The sequence below is a fragment of the Megalobrama amblycephala genome, linkage group LG13, assembly GCF_018812025.1.
Source record: "Megalobrama amblycephala isolate DHTTF-2021 linkage group LG13, ASM1881202v1, whole genome shotgun sequence".
NCBI lineage: Eukaryota > Metazoa > Chordata > Actinopteri > Cypriniformes > Xenocyprididae > Megalobrama > Megalobrama amblycephala.
In genome coordinates this window covers 37,135,424-37,149,539 of record NC_063056.1, presented here as the reverse complement: position 1 = coordinate 37,149,539, position 14,116 = coordinate 37,135,424, and the positions used below count along the sequence as shown (strand labels likewise).

The following is a 14,116-nucleotide window of genomic DNA, read 5'->3' as shown; positions in this document are numbered from 1 at the left end:
AAACATGACTCAAGACTTCAGTTATTGTGTATATATTAGGAAAATATATGTAAATATTAACCAATTAATTGCAATAACCCAAATGCTTATGCAAATGATAAGACTTGGATGTTTTACCTTATTACCTTTGAACCCACGTCTTCCCTGTGGATGAGGAACCAGGAACAAGAACCGTGTTGGTCAGAGAGTCAGTAGTAAGAAAAAAAGTATAAATTGACCATATGAAGATGTGATGTACCCCTGGACCATTGATTCCTGGAAGACCAGGTGCTCCTGTTTCCCCCTGTACCAATGAGTCAACAACAATAAACTACAGATCTAATCATCATAATTCCTTTAAACAAATATGGTAATTGTTTTCACTCTCACCCTTGAGCCTTTTTGACCAGGCGATCCTTCATAACCTTGATCTCCTTTTTTACCCTAAACAAAATAGAGTTTTCCTCATAAATGACACCAGTGAGGGAAAATGGCCTCAATTCCATGCGAGTGATACTCACAGGAGCTCCTGGAGGACCCTGTTCACCTTTCTCACACAAACACACCGGTGGTTGTGGGCACTGACAAGAGAAATACAACAAATGGGTAGTTTGCAATCAGCATTGTTCAAGTTGAGTTATCATTTTTGGTGTAAAATGCTTTGCTTAATCAAGTCAGGTCAAATGCATTTTGTGCACCATATGCATCTAATACTTTAAACATTGTACCCTGAAAGTTGAACATCTCCCATGGCCTGCAATATTTTTGAGCCACTTTGGTGTATATTAGAGAAGCAAGTCAGAAAAGTTTTTCTCCACCAGCATTTCATAGTGACCTGGACACTGTTCTGGAAGAGGAATAGCTCAAAATCCCTCTGCTTTCTGTGAAGGACTTGTATCTGTCATTCCCAAGATGAATTGATACTGTATTGGCCGCAAAAGAAGGCCCTGCACTATACTAATAAATTATTGTGTAATACATTTAGTTATTAATTTAATTAATTTGAGTTATTAATTCATTATCTGGGGATATTGAGAATTATTAAACCTGTGTTTTGCTTGAATGCAATGATATTTTATGACTAAAGAGTCTGAATACTTTGAGGGCCACTCTTCTTGATAGTTCAGTACTTACTTCATTCTTTACGATTATTTCCTGGGAAAAAAATGAAAAGAGAAATAAGTATTAGGACACAAATCTATGACAGTACAAAAAAAAAAGGCCAATTTATTGCCAAATTCCTTGCATGACATGGGAAGCTTTATAATGCATTTCTACGAGATCCATATTGTGTGATCACAGACAGTGCTTGACATTTTGTGAGTCGCAGACCCTTTCTTCTGTTTATATGGAAATTAATCTTAATCTTAATTAATTATAATAATATTTTCATACTTTGTTCTGTTGCACAAGGTGATTTTGTGTGTTTGCACTGAAGCCCATGGAATCATGATTTAATATGATTGAAAATGCAAAATGCTGATGTATCTAAATAATAACTGAAGTGGGGTGCAAGTGTAAAATTGAACATTTTTAATCAATAATTTTTTGCATTTATAATATGGGGGATTATGATGTCTAATCTTGCTAAACCTAACAAGGCTGACAGATGAATTGAATGCCTCACGAGCTGCTGCAGGATCCGCTCTTTCAGTTTGGGGTCAGTGAGGCTGTGGGAGTACTGCTGGGCTGGGCTGCTCGCTACGTCCCGCAGTTTGGCACTGTTCACGTTGTCATTTGCCAGGTATGATAAGCTTATTGTGAAGATCTTAATGTTGTGGCCTTTGGCCTCTGCGACCGCCCTCATGATGTCAGGATTCTGAGGATGGTCAATGCCGTCGGTCATGAGCAGAGCCACCCGAACACTCTGCTCCTTGGTCTCGCTGGTGAAGAGCTGAGTGGCGTTGGATATGGCATATGTCGTATACGTTCCATGACCGATGTAGATGGCATCTGTCAATCTGCTCAGGAAGACGTCAAGGTCCTGCCAGTCTTTGAAGCGTTGGTTGATATGCGCTGAGCTGCTGTAGTAGATGAGCGCCAAACGAGTCTTCAGATGCCAGTCAGACACCTGCATCTGCACCACCTGCCTGCTGAAGGAGCGCACGAATGCTTTCTCTTGATCAAACCGAAAATCTTTTGCACTCTCTGAGCTGTCCAGGATGAATGCGATCTCTAGTGGACATTCTAACTCTGAAATGAGAGAAGAAACTATAGCCATAAACTCTTTACACATACCATATGTCTACACTATAGGCTATATACAAAAAAAAAATTTCTTACTGGCATCGATGTGATCCTTTAACATTCATGGAGCCGTTCCATTACAAAAGTTTCTTTATAGTGGAAAAGGTTCTTTAGATTATTAAAATATAGTTCATACTGACAAAAAATGAGAGGTTCTGTGGGAAAATGCTTCTTCAATGGCATCACTGGGAAGACCTTTTGGAACCTTTATTTTGAATCCATTCAAGCCTTACATTAAATAATAGTCAGAAAAATCTTTTTTTTTTATTTATTTATTTTTTTTTTTTTGTGAAATATGAACTTGCAATTCTAAGAAAAAAGCCAGTCTTCCCCCTCCCTTTGGAACTGGACTTTATGGGCCCTATTTTAACGATCTAAACGCAAAGTATAAAGTGCACGGTGCAGGTGCACTCAGGGCGTGTCCAAATCCACTTTTGCTATTTTAACGACGGAAAAGCGGTCCGTGCACCGGGGCGCATTTCTGAAATGGGTTGTCCCTATTCTCTTAATGAGTAATGGGCGTAACGTTCAATAAACCAATCAGAGTGTCATCTCCCATTCCCTTTAAGAGCGAGATGCGCTCGCGCCATGGCGGATTGCTATTTACATGGCGTACACGCGATGAGTCAGTTAATATATATGTGTGTGTATTGGCACGATTGTTCAATTAATTAGCCAATTTCGTTCATCATTATAAGTAGTAATAGGCTGAATTGAAAATAGGTAGCCTAATTCTAATACACGCAATGACTATTCATCATTATATTTTTATATTTATGTAGCCTACACAATAATATTCTTTTACACTGTAATCCTTTTGTTTTTAATATTTGGCATGTTTGTGTGATGCGCATCCCTGTGTGTAATAAGCAAAGTCAACGCGCACTGTGGACGCGCCCAGAGGTGCAGTTTCTACCAACGCGCTCTAACAACAAAATATTGCGCCATTGACTTTAGACTTTAGGGGCCCTATCTTGCACCCAGCGCAATTGACTTTGTACACCGACGCATGTGTCATTCCTATTTTGCACCCGCGCAAAGCGCGCTTTTCCCTCCACAGAAGCACGTCGCTAAACTAGTGAATGAACTTGCGCTCCCTGGGCGGTTCAGCGCAAAAAAGGAGGTGTGTTCAGGCGCATTGCCCGCGCATTGCTATTTTAAGGAGCTGAAAATAGACTGCGCCATAGACCAACTCAAACCTGGTCTAAAGTCAATGGCGCAATATTTTTTTGTTAGAGCGCGTTGGTAGAAACTGCGCCTCTGGGCGCGTCCACAGTGCGCGTTGACTTTGCTTATTACACACAGGGATGCGCATCACACAAACATGCCAAATATTAAAAACAAAAGGATTACAGTGTAAAAGAATATTATTGTGTACATAAATATAAAAATGTAATGATGAATAGTCATTGCGTGTATTAGAATTAGGCTACCTATTTTCAATTCAGCCTATTACTACTTATAATGATGAACGAAATTGGCTAATTAATTGAACAATCGTGCCAATACACACACACACATATATATTAACTGACTCATCGTGTGTACGCCATGTAAATAGCAATCCGCCATGACGCGAGCGCATCTCGCTCTTACACTCAAAAAAATGATTTTTTGATGCTGTTCACTTTATGTAAACAACTTATTTTGATTCAACACCATTGTATTAGGTTTCTGGTTCAAATTTAATTGCTTCATGTTAATTTGACTTAAAACAATTACTTTTTGACTTAACTTGATGTTTTCATATTAAAATAACATGTTTCAATCAAGTAAACTCAACCAGGACTCAATCAAACAAGACTTTCACAACCCATCATGCTTTGCAAAGGGGCTGATCTAGGAGTGTAAATGTTGAAATAAACTGTTATTTTAAGCAGTTTTTAGCAACATGAGAAAATGGAGAGACTTTTTAATGTTTACTGTTCTATTATGTTGGTATTTAAAAGTTTCTGTTATGTTAATAGTTTTGGGGTTACCATCGTGGTGAAGTGTAGAACATGTGCTTGGGTTGAGGACCTGCTAACAACAATTAAAGTTGTTTTAATAATAAAAACAACTGTTTTGGGCATGCCATTGAGGGAATATACCCATCTTCTGGCTGACGCCTAACAAAAAGAGACTTTGCAGAGTGAAGATTTTGTAAAAGTTGTGAAAATGGTTCTTGAATGTGTCCAATGTGTCTTGAATGCTAAAATTAAGTTAACTTTATGTGCAAATTTTATTTCAACAAACAGAAAAATTAAGTAGTTTGTACAAAGACTAGTCTTGTTAGATCTACGTAATAAAATTATGCAAAAGAATTCATTATATTTTTTAAGTAAATCAAGCATATAATTTTTATCAGTGTAAAGGGAATGGGAGATGACACTCTGATTGGTTTATTTCACGTTACGCCCAAACCACACCTATGAATAATGAAGCTACTTCAGACCAACCCATTTTAGATTTGCGCCGGGCGCAAGAGCCATTTATCCCGCCGGGAAAATAGCAACAGCGCCGAGACCCGCCCACAAAGTTACTTGCGCTTCGCGCTTTGACACTTGCGTTTCAGATCGTTAAAATAGGGCCCTAGACCAGGTTTGAGTTGGTCTATGGCACAGTCTATTTTCAGCTCCTTAAAATAGCAATGCGCCCGCAATGCGCCTGAACACACCTCTTTTTTTTAGACCAGCACGCCCATGGGCGCACTAACTGGCGCAAATGCATTTACTAATTTAAGGACTTGGCGCTGAACGGGAAAACGCGAACGGCGCCGGACGCAAACTAGCAAACACACTTGCGCTGCGCCTTGCGTCGCATTGCGCCGGGTGTATTATAGGGCCCTATAACTCACAATTGCAAGTTTATATCACAATTCTGAGAAAAGAAGTCAGAACTGCAAGATATAAACCCGCAATTGTGAGTTATAAACTCAGTATTTGGTAAAAAAGAAAGAAAAAAAAGTGTTTTATTCCGTGGTTGAAACAAGCTTCCATAGTTTATTGAACCTTTTTAGACAAAATATAGGACTTGCCTGTTTGTTTGTATTTTTTATTTTTTTTTTTTTGAGTATCATATTTGATGCATCAGGCTTTTACGGCTCATAAAGGGGGAGAACAGGGATGGTTGTAACATGGGTTAATTGTAACACTTCCAATTTCTCCAATCAAGAACAAGTTACAAATCACCTGATTCACTTCACACTTGCTCAGTTTAATCTTTATTCCACATGTGAAAAAGTAGAGCTTTCAAAATCCATTTTTATCATAATCCTTATTTCATAATGTCACATATCACTGCGTTGGATGTCACAATGTTACGTCTCACCCCAGGGTATGTTACCACTAACCCAGACTGTGGGGTGAATTGTAACATTTCACTCCTCGTTTTTGAAACTAAACCACACAACCATTTTCTGTTTGTGCTACAAAGATAACAGTTGTTATTTAATAGCTGACACTAGTTTGAATCACATTTTGAACACACAGGCTTAAAAGAACTCCAAGATACAGAAATGTCAAAAATGTTACAACCATCCCTAGTATGAGATTATTGAGCTCATTCTCTAGGAGGAAAAAACACCTCAATTTTATTCACAAACTGATATAATTTGTTGCAGATACTGATATTTAAATGGCCAAAAAGTAATATGTGATTTGATGGCTTGTAATGTAAATCAGTGTAACAGACACAAAATGCATATAATATATCTTAGTAAGATGATATATCAATGCTTAGTTTTATGTTCAAAGCTCTGTAGTTTTTTTTTGTGGTGACAAACATGATCCAATGCTATACAATGATGACTGAGAGTTAAATAAATGTTCCTCAAAAGCCTGATGGATCATATTTGATACTTAATACAATTTTTCTACAAAATGTCACAAATAGTCAAGTAAACCTAAGGTGCTTCAATGTTTATCTTGAAATATTACTAACAATTTAAATGTTATTCTTACATTTACTTTCTAAAAATCAGCAAAGATTTCACAGGAAAAAGACTGGAGCTGAAGGGGGACGCTTTTACAATGATACTAAAAGGACGTTTACTTGCTAAAAAAGTATAAACTATCAATCGGACAATGCTAATAATTTAGAGAATTTAGAAATTTGTGAATCAAATATGACACATTGGACTTTTAGAGTTAAGAGTGATATATAGGGTCCAAACTCCTGAGACCACTAGTGAAAATGATTTTATTTGGCCTGTTTTCTACTTGAATCTAAAAATTCTTATTACAAATTAAAGCCTATTATCTGCATAACAATTTTGAGTGAAAAGTTAATGAACTTCTGGACCCACACAGGAGAACAGTCTCCATTTAATCTCATTGCTGTCTTGGAGAAACAATCGAGATAGTAAAGATATCTAACTTTCACTTTTGTACATGCAAGACTAAGTCAACACAGTCAATGCTGCGCTGAAGAAAATGCTAATACATTTACCATTGTCCAGTTTTGTGGAGAGGTTGTTCAGTGTTTCTCCAGACTGTCTTCTGTTCTGGCATCTGGCCGCAGGTAAAAGCAGCAAAAGCAACAGGCACAGAAAACACACTTTGGCCATGCTTTCATTCATGTCTAACCTTAAAAAATAATCAAACAAAACATCTTTCAGACCTTCTGTGCATCTTAAAAATGTGTTTATGGTGCATATTTATTGCATGCACTACAAAGAAAAATAATAAACATACTGAATGGTATAGTGTCCCTTTCTTGTTGTTTGAATACACACTTTTTAGATGTTCACAGCTGAACATGGTCCTAGTATATTTCTAACAAGTAATAATGTTTAATAAATCAAGTGTAATGACTCCAAGCTTATGCATCAAACCACATTTTAAACAAAGACCAAATCAAAGCCACAAATACATCATTTGTTTTGTCATTTTATGCTGAAATGTTGTTTTATATCAGAGCAATAATATGAAGAAAGGATAAAGCACTTACTTTGCCTGTTATGCAAATATAGAGAGTATCCACATGTCTCCTGTGTGGAGCACTTTCATGTTCTGCACTGAACATCAGCTCAACATCACAGACCCAAAAATCTGATGCCTGACTGAGCACACACACACACACACACACACACACACACACACACACACACACACACACACACTGGCCCCCTCTTTCTGTCACACACTTAGAAGAAGACTCAGATATATCACCGTTTTTATTTCATTTTCTCTCAGATGTTTCAAGTTACTCTACAAAGTTGCTATGAGAAACAACTTGTGAATAATGTCTCTTTCTTCAGTCATGATCAGTATGCCTGGGAAAAGTCTCAGGGAGTCAGATCAAATGTTTCCAATTAAAAAATATTTATGTAAGTCAGGTGGGCATATTATGGGATGTTGAGGAAGACCACGGTGGGTGAAGATAAACCGGAAAATGTACATATATGATAGAAGGAAAAGAGGCCTTATGATAATCTGTTCATTTGCTTATACAATCAACTTTGAAAGTCTTTGTTCAGTCTTTGTTCAATAAATACTCTGTTTTGATTAGAGATCATTTTGTAGCTCTCTGGAGAATGTTTCGGTTAAAGGTGTTACAGAGGATGTTTTGTTTTATACATTTTTGCAATATTACTTGAAACTGTCTTTACTAACTGATAAAAGACTATTTATTAGGTGCACTGAAAGGAATAATATTAATATACATCATCTGTGCACGAGGTAGGGCCTTAAAAACATCAGCCAATCGCGTAAACAATTGGCCCTCTGGCTTGTCAATCACTGCCATGACGTTCCTTGTGAGAGACGAGCGCGGCTGCGCACTTCAGTAACTTTCCACATTCGCCGCATGCAATGTTTTTGTCCGGAGACAGGAGTAACAACTGCAGATTATGAGTTACCTGCGGTGAGTCCGACATAATGAATCCACTAACACGACACAGCGAATGCCGGTGGTAAACACTCGTGTTCCAATACTTGTGCACGAGTTTTGGGAGGCGTTCCCTCGAAATTAGCTGTGAAGGAGGGGGGTTGTTCTTACGCGTGCGCTCATTTCAAAAACTCAGTCTTTAGTTTCTCAGTCGATAAAAAGATCCTCTGTAGCACCTTTAAGAGAGACTGCAGAAAAATCATGCAATGTTTTCCTCAAAAACTTTAATTTCTTTTAAGAAAGAAAGACATAAACATTTTGGATGACATGGGGCTGAGTAAATTATCAGGAAATTTTCATTCAGAATTGCACTAATCCTTTAATTTAAATGAATCTGAAATAAAATAAAATATACATTTTAGATGAAAAACTTAAACAAAATTTAGAAATGTTGCCTTGACAACTAACCAAAATAAAAAAAGTTTAAAAACTAAAGTTACTAAAATTTAAACAGAAATAAAACTAAATGGAAATATTTAAAAACAAAAAATAAAAATGGCGAAAGCATTTAACAAAATTTCTAAATCTTAAATTAAAATGAAAACTGAAAATATGAAAATAAAAGCTCATTCAAAATATTAATAATTATTGTAAGTGTTAAAAAAAAATGCTGGTCCTTATTTGCATATTGCAAATGCTGTCATATACTTCCACCAATAAAGAATATTGTTTCTTCTTAACTGCAATTAATTTGTTTGCTATCATGTACAACATTTAAAGTAGTTTGCTTTAGATACTGAAACCAAACAGTGTGCTAAAATTTCTGTGACTTTAACCCAGGTTAACCTATGGTTAAAAAAAAATAACAAAAAAAACCAAACAATATCAAGCATAGTTTGAAAAGTCTTATACATGTGAATGTGCAGCCTCTACTATGCATTAATTGTGTCACAGTTTAATCAGTGTTTTTTTTTTAATGACATGGATTGTTTTCAATAGAAAGGGACGCCCAGTGAATGTCACATTCCAGATCACACCTTCACCAAACTTCTTCTTTACGATCGACCAGGAGGGGGCGCTGTCTGAGAAGGGCTGCTTTCTTTATACAACCTTTAGATTCATGGCCTGGCAGGCTCAGTGGTAGGAACACTGGTATCTGTTTGGCGAATGTTTCATCCACTTTACAGCTAATACTTAACATTTTTAAAACAATTTGTCTTCACGTTTAGTGCATATGTGGAAACCGGGGCTAGTCGTCACAATTTGAATCCAGTAAAATGTAATGTTTAATGTATTGATTGACTGATGGACAATGTAATTTGGATATGTGGAGAACAGGGTGCCTGATGGCTGATATTGTGCTAATATATAATATTATTTAATGATAGCAAAATTAAAACTGAAATTTAAACACACACACACACACACACACACATATATATATATATATATATATATATATATATATAGTGCTCAACGTAAATGAGTATATTGATTGATTTTGAACAATATCTCAATGAACACACAATTTCCAGAATGTTGAGAAGACTAAGTTTAATATAACATCTGTTTAACTTATAACATGAAAGTAAGGTTAATAATATAACTTAGAGAACAAAATTTTCAGTTTTACTCAAACTAGGGTGATGCAAAAATGAGTACACCCTACTGAAAGTCTCTGTCTGGAGCAAGTTAAATTTTAGACTACAAATGTCTAATTTAACAAGAATTCAACCACATGTGAGTCTAATTATTCATTACACAGGTGTCGTCCAAAAGCTAGAAATCAGGAATTTATTTATTTATTTATTTACTGTTTTCTATATAGACATTTTAAATTATGATGTTCTGGTGTTGGACGCCTCCCTGTCCGGTCTGTACAGCTGTATGTATGCTGCAATCAATTTCAGGCTAAACATAAGTTTTATGTAATTGAATTACATATAAAATGTCCATCCATTTGGATTACATAGTTTTTACATAAACAAACTAATAAACTTAATGTCATTCATATTTGTAAGTCATATGTAAATGAAATAGGTAAGATTTCTCTAATAGTATGTCCAGGCTATATAACACTGCTTAGTGTTCATGTGTTTGCGCACTACTGAGTTAATGTACCATTGAAGCAGTGTCAGAGTTAATGAGATAATTAAAGCTGAGTTCAGACTGCACGATTTTAGCCCCGATTTTGGCTTGCCGACAGGTTTTGAGAAATCGCCGACAAATGCCCGAAATCACAGGCAAATCGGTGCTCGTTCACGCGAGTGACAATCACGCAGTGTGAATGAGCAAAGACGCGATCTGAGAGAATCGCCGACGAGTCGCCGACGCCAGTGAGATATTTGGCATGCTAAATATCTGGACCTGTCTGCGATTCAAAATCCTGCAGTGTGAAAAGTGTTCTGACTGAAAACTATATCGGCAATGACCGACAGCCAATGAGAGAGCAAGATACAGAGCAGCGGAGAGTTCGGGGAGGAGTTATAGACCAAAATATCAGCAAGCATGGCTTCGTTTCAGATAAACATTACAATTCTATCAAACAGAAACAAAGCACAAACATTTGCTTGACCATCAACAGCAGCACATTGAAAAGTTATGTATTTAGCTCCAACTGTCATTGCAGAACACACAATCCTTGTACTTTGCGTCTCCCCAAACATTTCCTCCATATTCTTCTTTTCTTTGTATTGTTTTCGCTGCAAATCAGCGCACAGGCAATTCGTATTTCAAGCTTCTTGCGGACTACTATTTTTAATAATAATCCCACCGTGTGTCTCAATCAGCTCCCTAGTTCAGCAGTCAGGGCACTGATCAGGGTATCAGCCACATTCACTTTCATTATGTACTGATTCACTACCTAGGGAGCTAGGGAGCTAGGGAGCTGATTGAGACGCAGGGCCAGTCTCACGTGAGAACTCTGGTTGTTTCCTTGTCAGGTCTCGCGTGTGTTTGGTTGTGAAACGTAGTTTGCGTGCCAAACAGAGTTGTCGGCGATTCTTCCTATTGTAAAGTCATGCAGTGTGAAACCTTCTGTCGCCGATCCATCGTGCAGTATGAACACAGCAGCGACTGAATGCTGGCCAAGATAGTCATGCAGTGTGAAAAGAACAGTGACCCGACTACTTTGAAAATCGTGCAGTCTGAACTCGGCATAAGTGATTAATTGAGTGATGATTGACCATTACTGAAGACACCTGATGATAACAAGCAGAATCACCAAAGGAGAAAATCACAATTTTTATGCCACCATCGTGGAGATGAGGGTTTGCTTTAGTTGGGCTCTTGACCCTTGACTTTTTAATATTAGATTTTGTTTGGGCTGTTGTAACAGCTAGTCAAGCAAAGAAAAAAAGATGGTCAGGTGGTGTTGGTTATGTTTTCACATAATTATTATTTGATCTGAACTAATTTAGAGCCCAATCTCTGAGTTAGATTTACATTATTGATTGCAGCAGCACTGTGATTCAATATAATCCAAAGTTATTCTCAAAATTGTTCTGAATAAAAAAAAGTAGATATCTCTGTTTTAGACACACACAGACATCAAGAATCAGCCTGTGAATCTCAACAACGGCGACAAGCAACATATTCTGAAAAACAGATCAACTCTGAACTTTAGAAAACAAGCTACTAAAAAGTCACATAAAAACAGGAAAAAAATAGTGACAATAAAGGAAATTACTAAGACAATTCAGCTCATAATTTATTCATGCAGCAATGCATGATGGGAGCCATGGATGAATTTTGATTGGTGGCTCCCAGAATGCACTGCAACATGCTTTTTGATGGTCACCACTGTTGAGATTCACAGACTGATTCTTGATGTCTGTGTCTCTAAACACACTTCAATGGTACTTTAACTCAGTAGTGCGCAAACACATGAACACTAAGCAGTGTTATATAGCCTGGATGTACTATTAGATAAATCTTACCTATTTCATTTACATATGCCTTACAAATATGAATGACATTAAGTTTATTAGTTTGTTTATGTAAAAACTATGTAATCCAAATGGATGGAAATTTTATATGTAATTCAATTACGTAAAACTTGTGTTTAGCCTGAAATATTTTCTGGAGCTCGGGCGCTGGATAACGGCCTTCCGCAGGTACTTGATCATCCGTTTTTTGCCGAACTGAATTGTTGCTGTTCTCTCAACACCTTAATTCTCGACCATTTTGGAATTAGCCTCAGTCAGTGTGCTACTACTTGAAACTGTTTGTGACAATCTTTACAGAGGCACATGTAATTGGCTGATGGATGTGTCCCCTTTGATTTCCCTGCTAAATAACTATAAGTGTTCCTTCACCATGAAGACTGTGCCATGGGCGATGCCATGGATGACGTCTCTCAATCTACGCTTTAGTCACAGCAACCAGACAGGTCAGAACATTGAACTACAGGTCATGAAAGCACTCAGTGTGGCACCTTTGTGCAAAGTCTTTAAACCAATTGGTGTTTTGGTGATTTTGGTGATTGTATAAAGTCAGTTATCCTCAAGTCCTAGCAGAGAAACCACAGGTGAAGTTAATCACATTAACTATGAACATGTTCAAAGTTCACATGTGACACAATTTTTTTTTTGTTTTTTTGTACTCCGTGTGAACAGTAATACACTATGGTTCAAAGTTTGGGCAAAGTCCCTTTCAAGGAAAGTCTGTTCACTCGGCGGCCATATTTGCAATGCCTCTGGGCAGCTATTTCGGGAATCCAAGACTAAGTCATCTACTTGACTGGGGGAATCCTGAAGTCTCAAAAAATCACAATTAAATAATACTTCAAATCAGCAACAAAATCTGACATGAATTGTCCCATAAATGTTGTTTCTTATGCTTAAATAGGGTTAAAAACTTTATTTTTCAGGCTAGACCAGCCACTGCACATGTGCAGTCATAAGAACGAGTCACAGAACACTGACTATACCAACCAGCGATACAGAAGGTGGGACTTATTCCGCCATATTGGGCATTGCACTTTCTTCCATTCATAAGTAATATGAGTGCACTGTCTTTGATAAAGTCTTTGGTTTGGGGTCCATAAGATTTTTTAAGGAAGTTAATACTTTTATTCAGCATGAGCACATTAAATTAAATCAAAGTGACAGTAAAGACATTTATAATGTTACAAAGCATTTGTATTTCAAATAAATGCAGTTGTTTTAAACTTTCTATTCATCAAAGAATCCTGCCAAAAATGTATCATGGTTTCCACAAAAATATTATGCAGCACAACTGTTTTCAACATTGATAATAATAAGAAATGTTTCTTGAGCAGCAAATCAGCATATTAGAATGATTTCTGAAGAATCATGTGACACTGAAGACTGGAGTAATGATGCTGAAAATTCAGTTTTGATCACAGGAAACAACAGAACAGTTCTTTTAAATCGCAATACTGTTTCAAAATATTATTGTTTTTTTCCCTGTATTTTTGATTAAATAAAGGCAGCCTGGGTGAGCATAAAGGTCATGATATACTTCAAGCGAAATTGAAGAACGAACTGGAGTGACATCATTTCGAACAAAATCAGGCCAAAACAAAGTTCGTTTTGTGTTGGTTTCAGGAGTTTGAAGTAGTTTGCCAGACAAATTCTCCAGAAAAGTTAAAGAAAATGAAGAAAATGGCTGGTAAATAACATCAAACTACTATTGGTCCATGGTGATAATGTAATAGGTAGGTGTTGCTCTGAGACTCTGCCTTCATTGACATGGAAATCTTCTCCGGTTCATTTTCTCTGTCAAATCCATGGAGGTCAGACAATTGCACGGCTTGTACAAACATTCACATCGCTACGATCAGATGCTTTCTTAACTGCTGTTTTCTTACCGCTGTCATTTTTGTTGTGTTTATTTTGTTATTGAGAGGAAAGTGCGTAGCACATATTTACATATTCATCTAAACGTTGCTCCCAGCAGTGTGGGCGGCATCAGGATTAGGGCTGGGCGATATATCGCATGCGATTGTCACGCGCATTTCGTCATTAAAGCCGGTTCCCTGATTACCGCTAAATCGCCATCACCTGCTTTCAAATGGAGCGGCATTAAATAGACAGAGCCGTAGTTCACTGACAAGATA

At 37.1% G+C, this 14,116-nt stretch overlaps 1 protein-coding gene across 1 annotated transcript in view; it reads right to left on the bottom strand.

Moving 5' to 3' along the window:
* LOC125242845 (collagen alpha-1(XXVIII) chain-like) overlaps nt 1–7,734 on the bottom strand; it is a 38,242-nt gene extending 30,508 nt beyond the window's left edge. Inside the window, exons 1-8 of the mRNA XM_048151839.1 lie at nt 7,156–7,734; nt 6,655–6,791; nt 1,607–2,172; nt 1,114–1,134; nt 501–560; nt 370–423; nt 239–283; nt 118–144 (exon numbers count right to left, since the gene is read on the bottom strand). Coding sequence (XP_048007796.1) covers nt 118–144; nt 239–283; nt 370–423; nt 501–560; nt 1,114–1,134; nt 1,607–2,172; nt 6,655–6,784 — 903 coding nt within the window. The 5' untranslated portion in view covers nt 6,785–6,791; nt 7,156–7,734. The remainder of the gene's footprint in view (nt 1–117; nt 145–238; nt 284–369; nt 424–500; nt 561–1,113; nt 1,135–1,606; nt 2,173–6,654; nt 6,792–7,155) is intronic.
* Nucleotides 7,735–14,116: the final 6,382 nt, after the last annotated feature.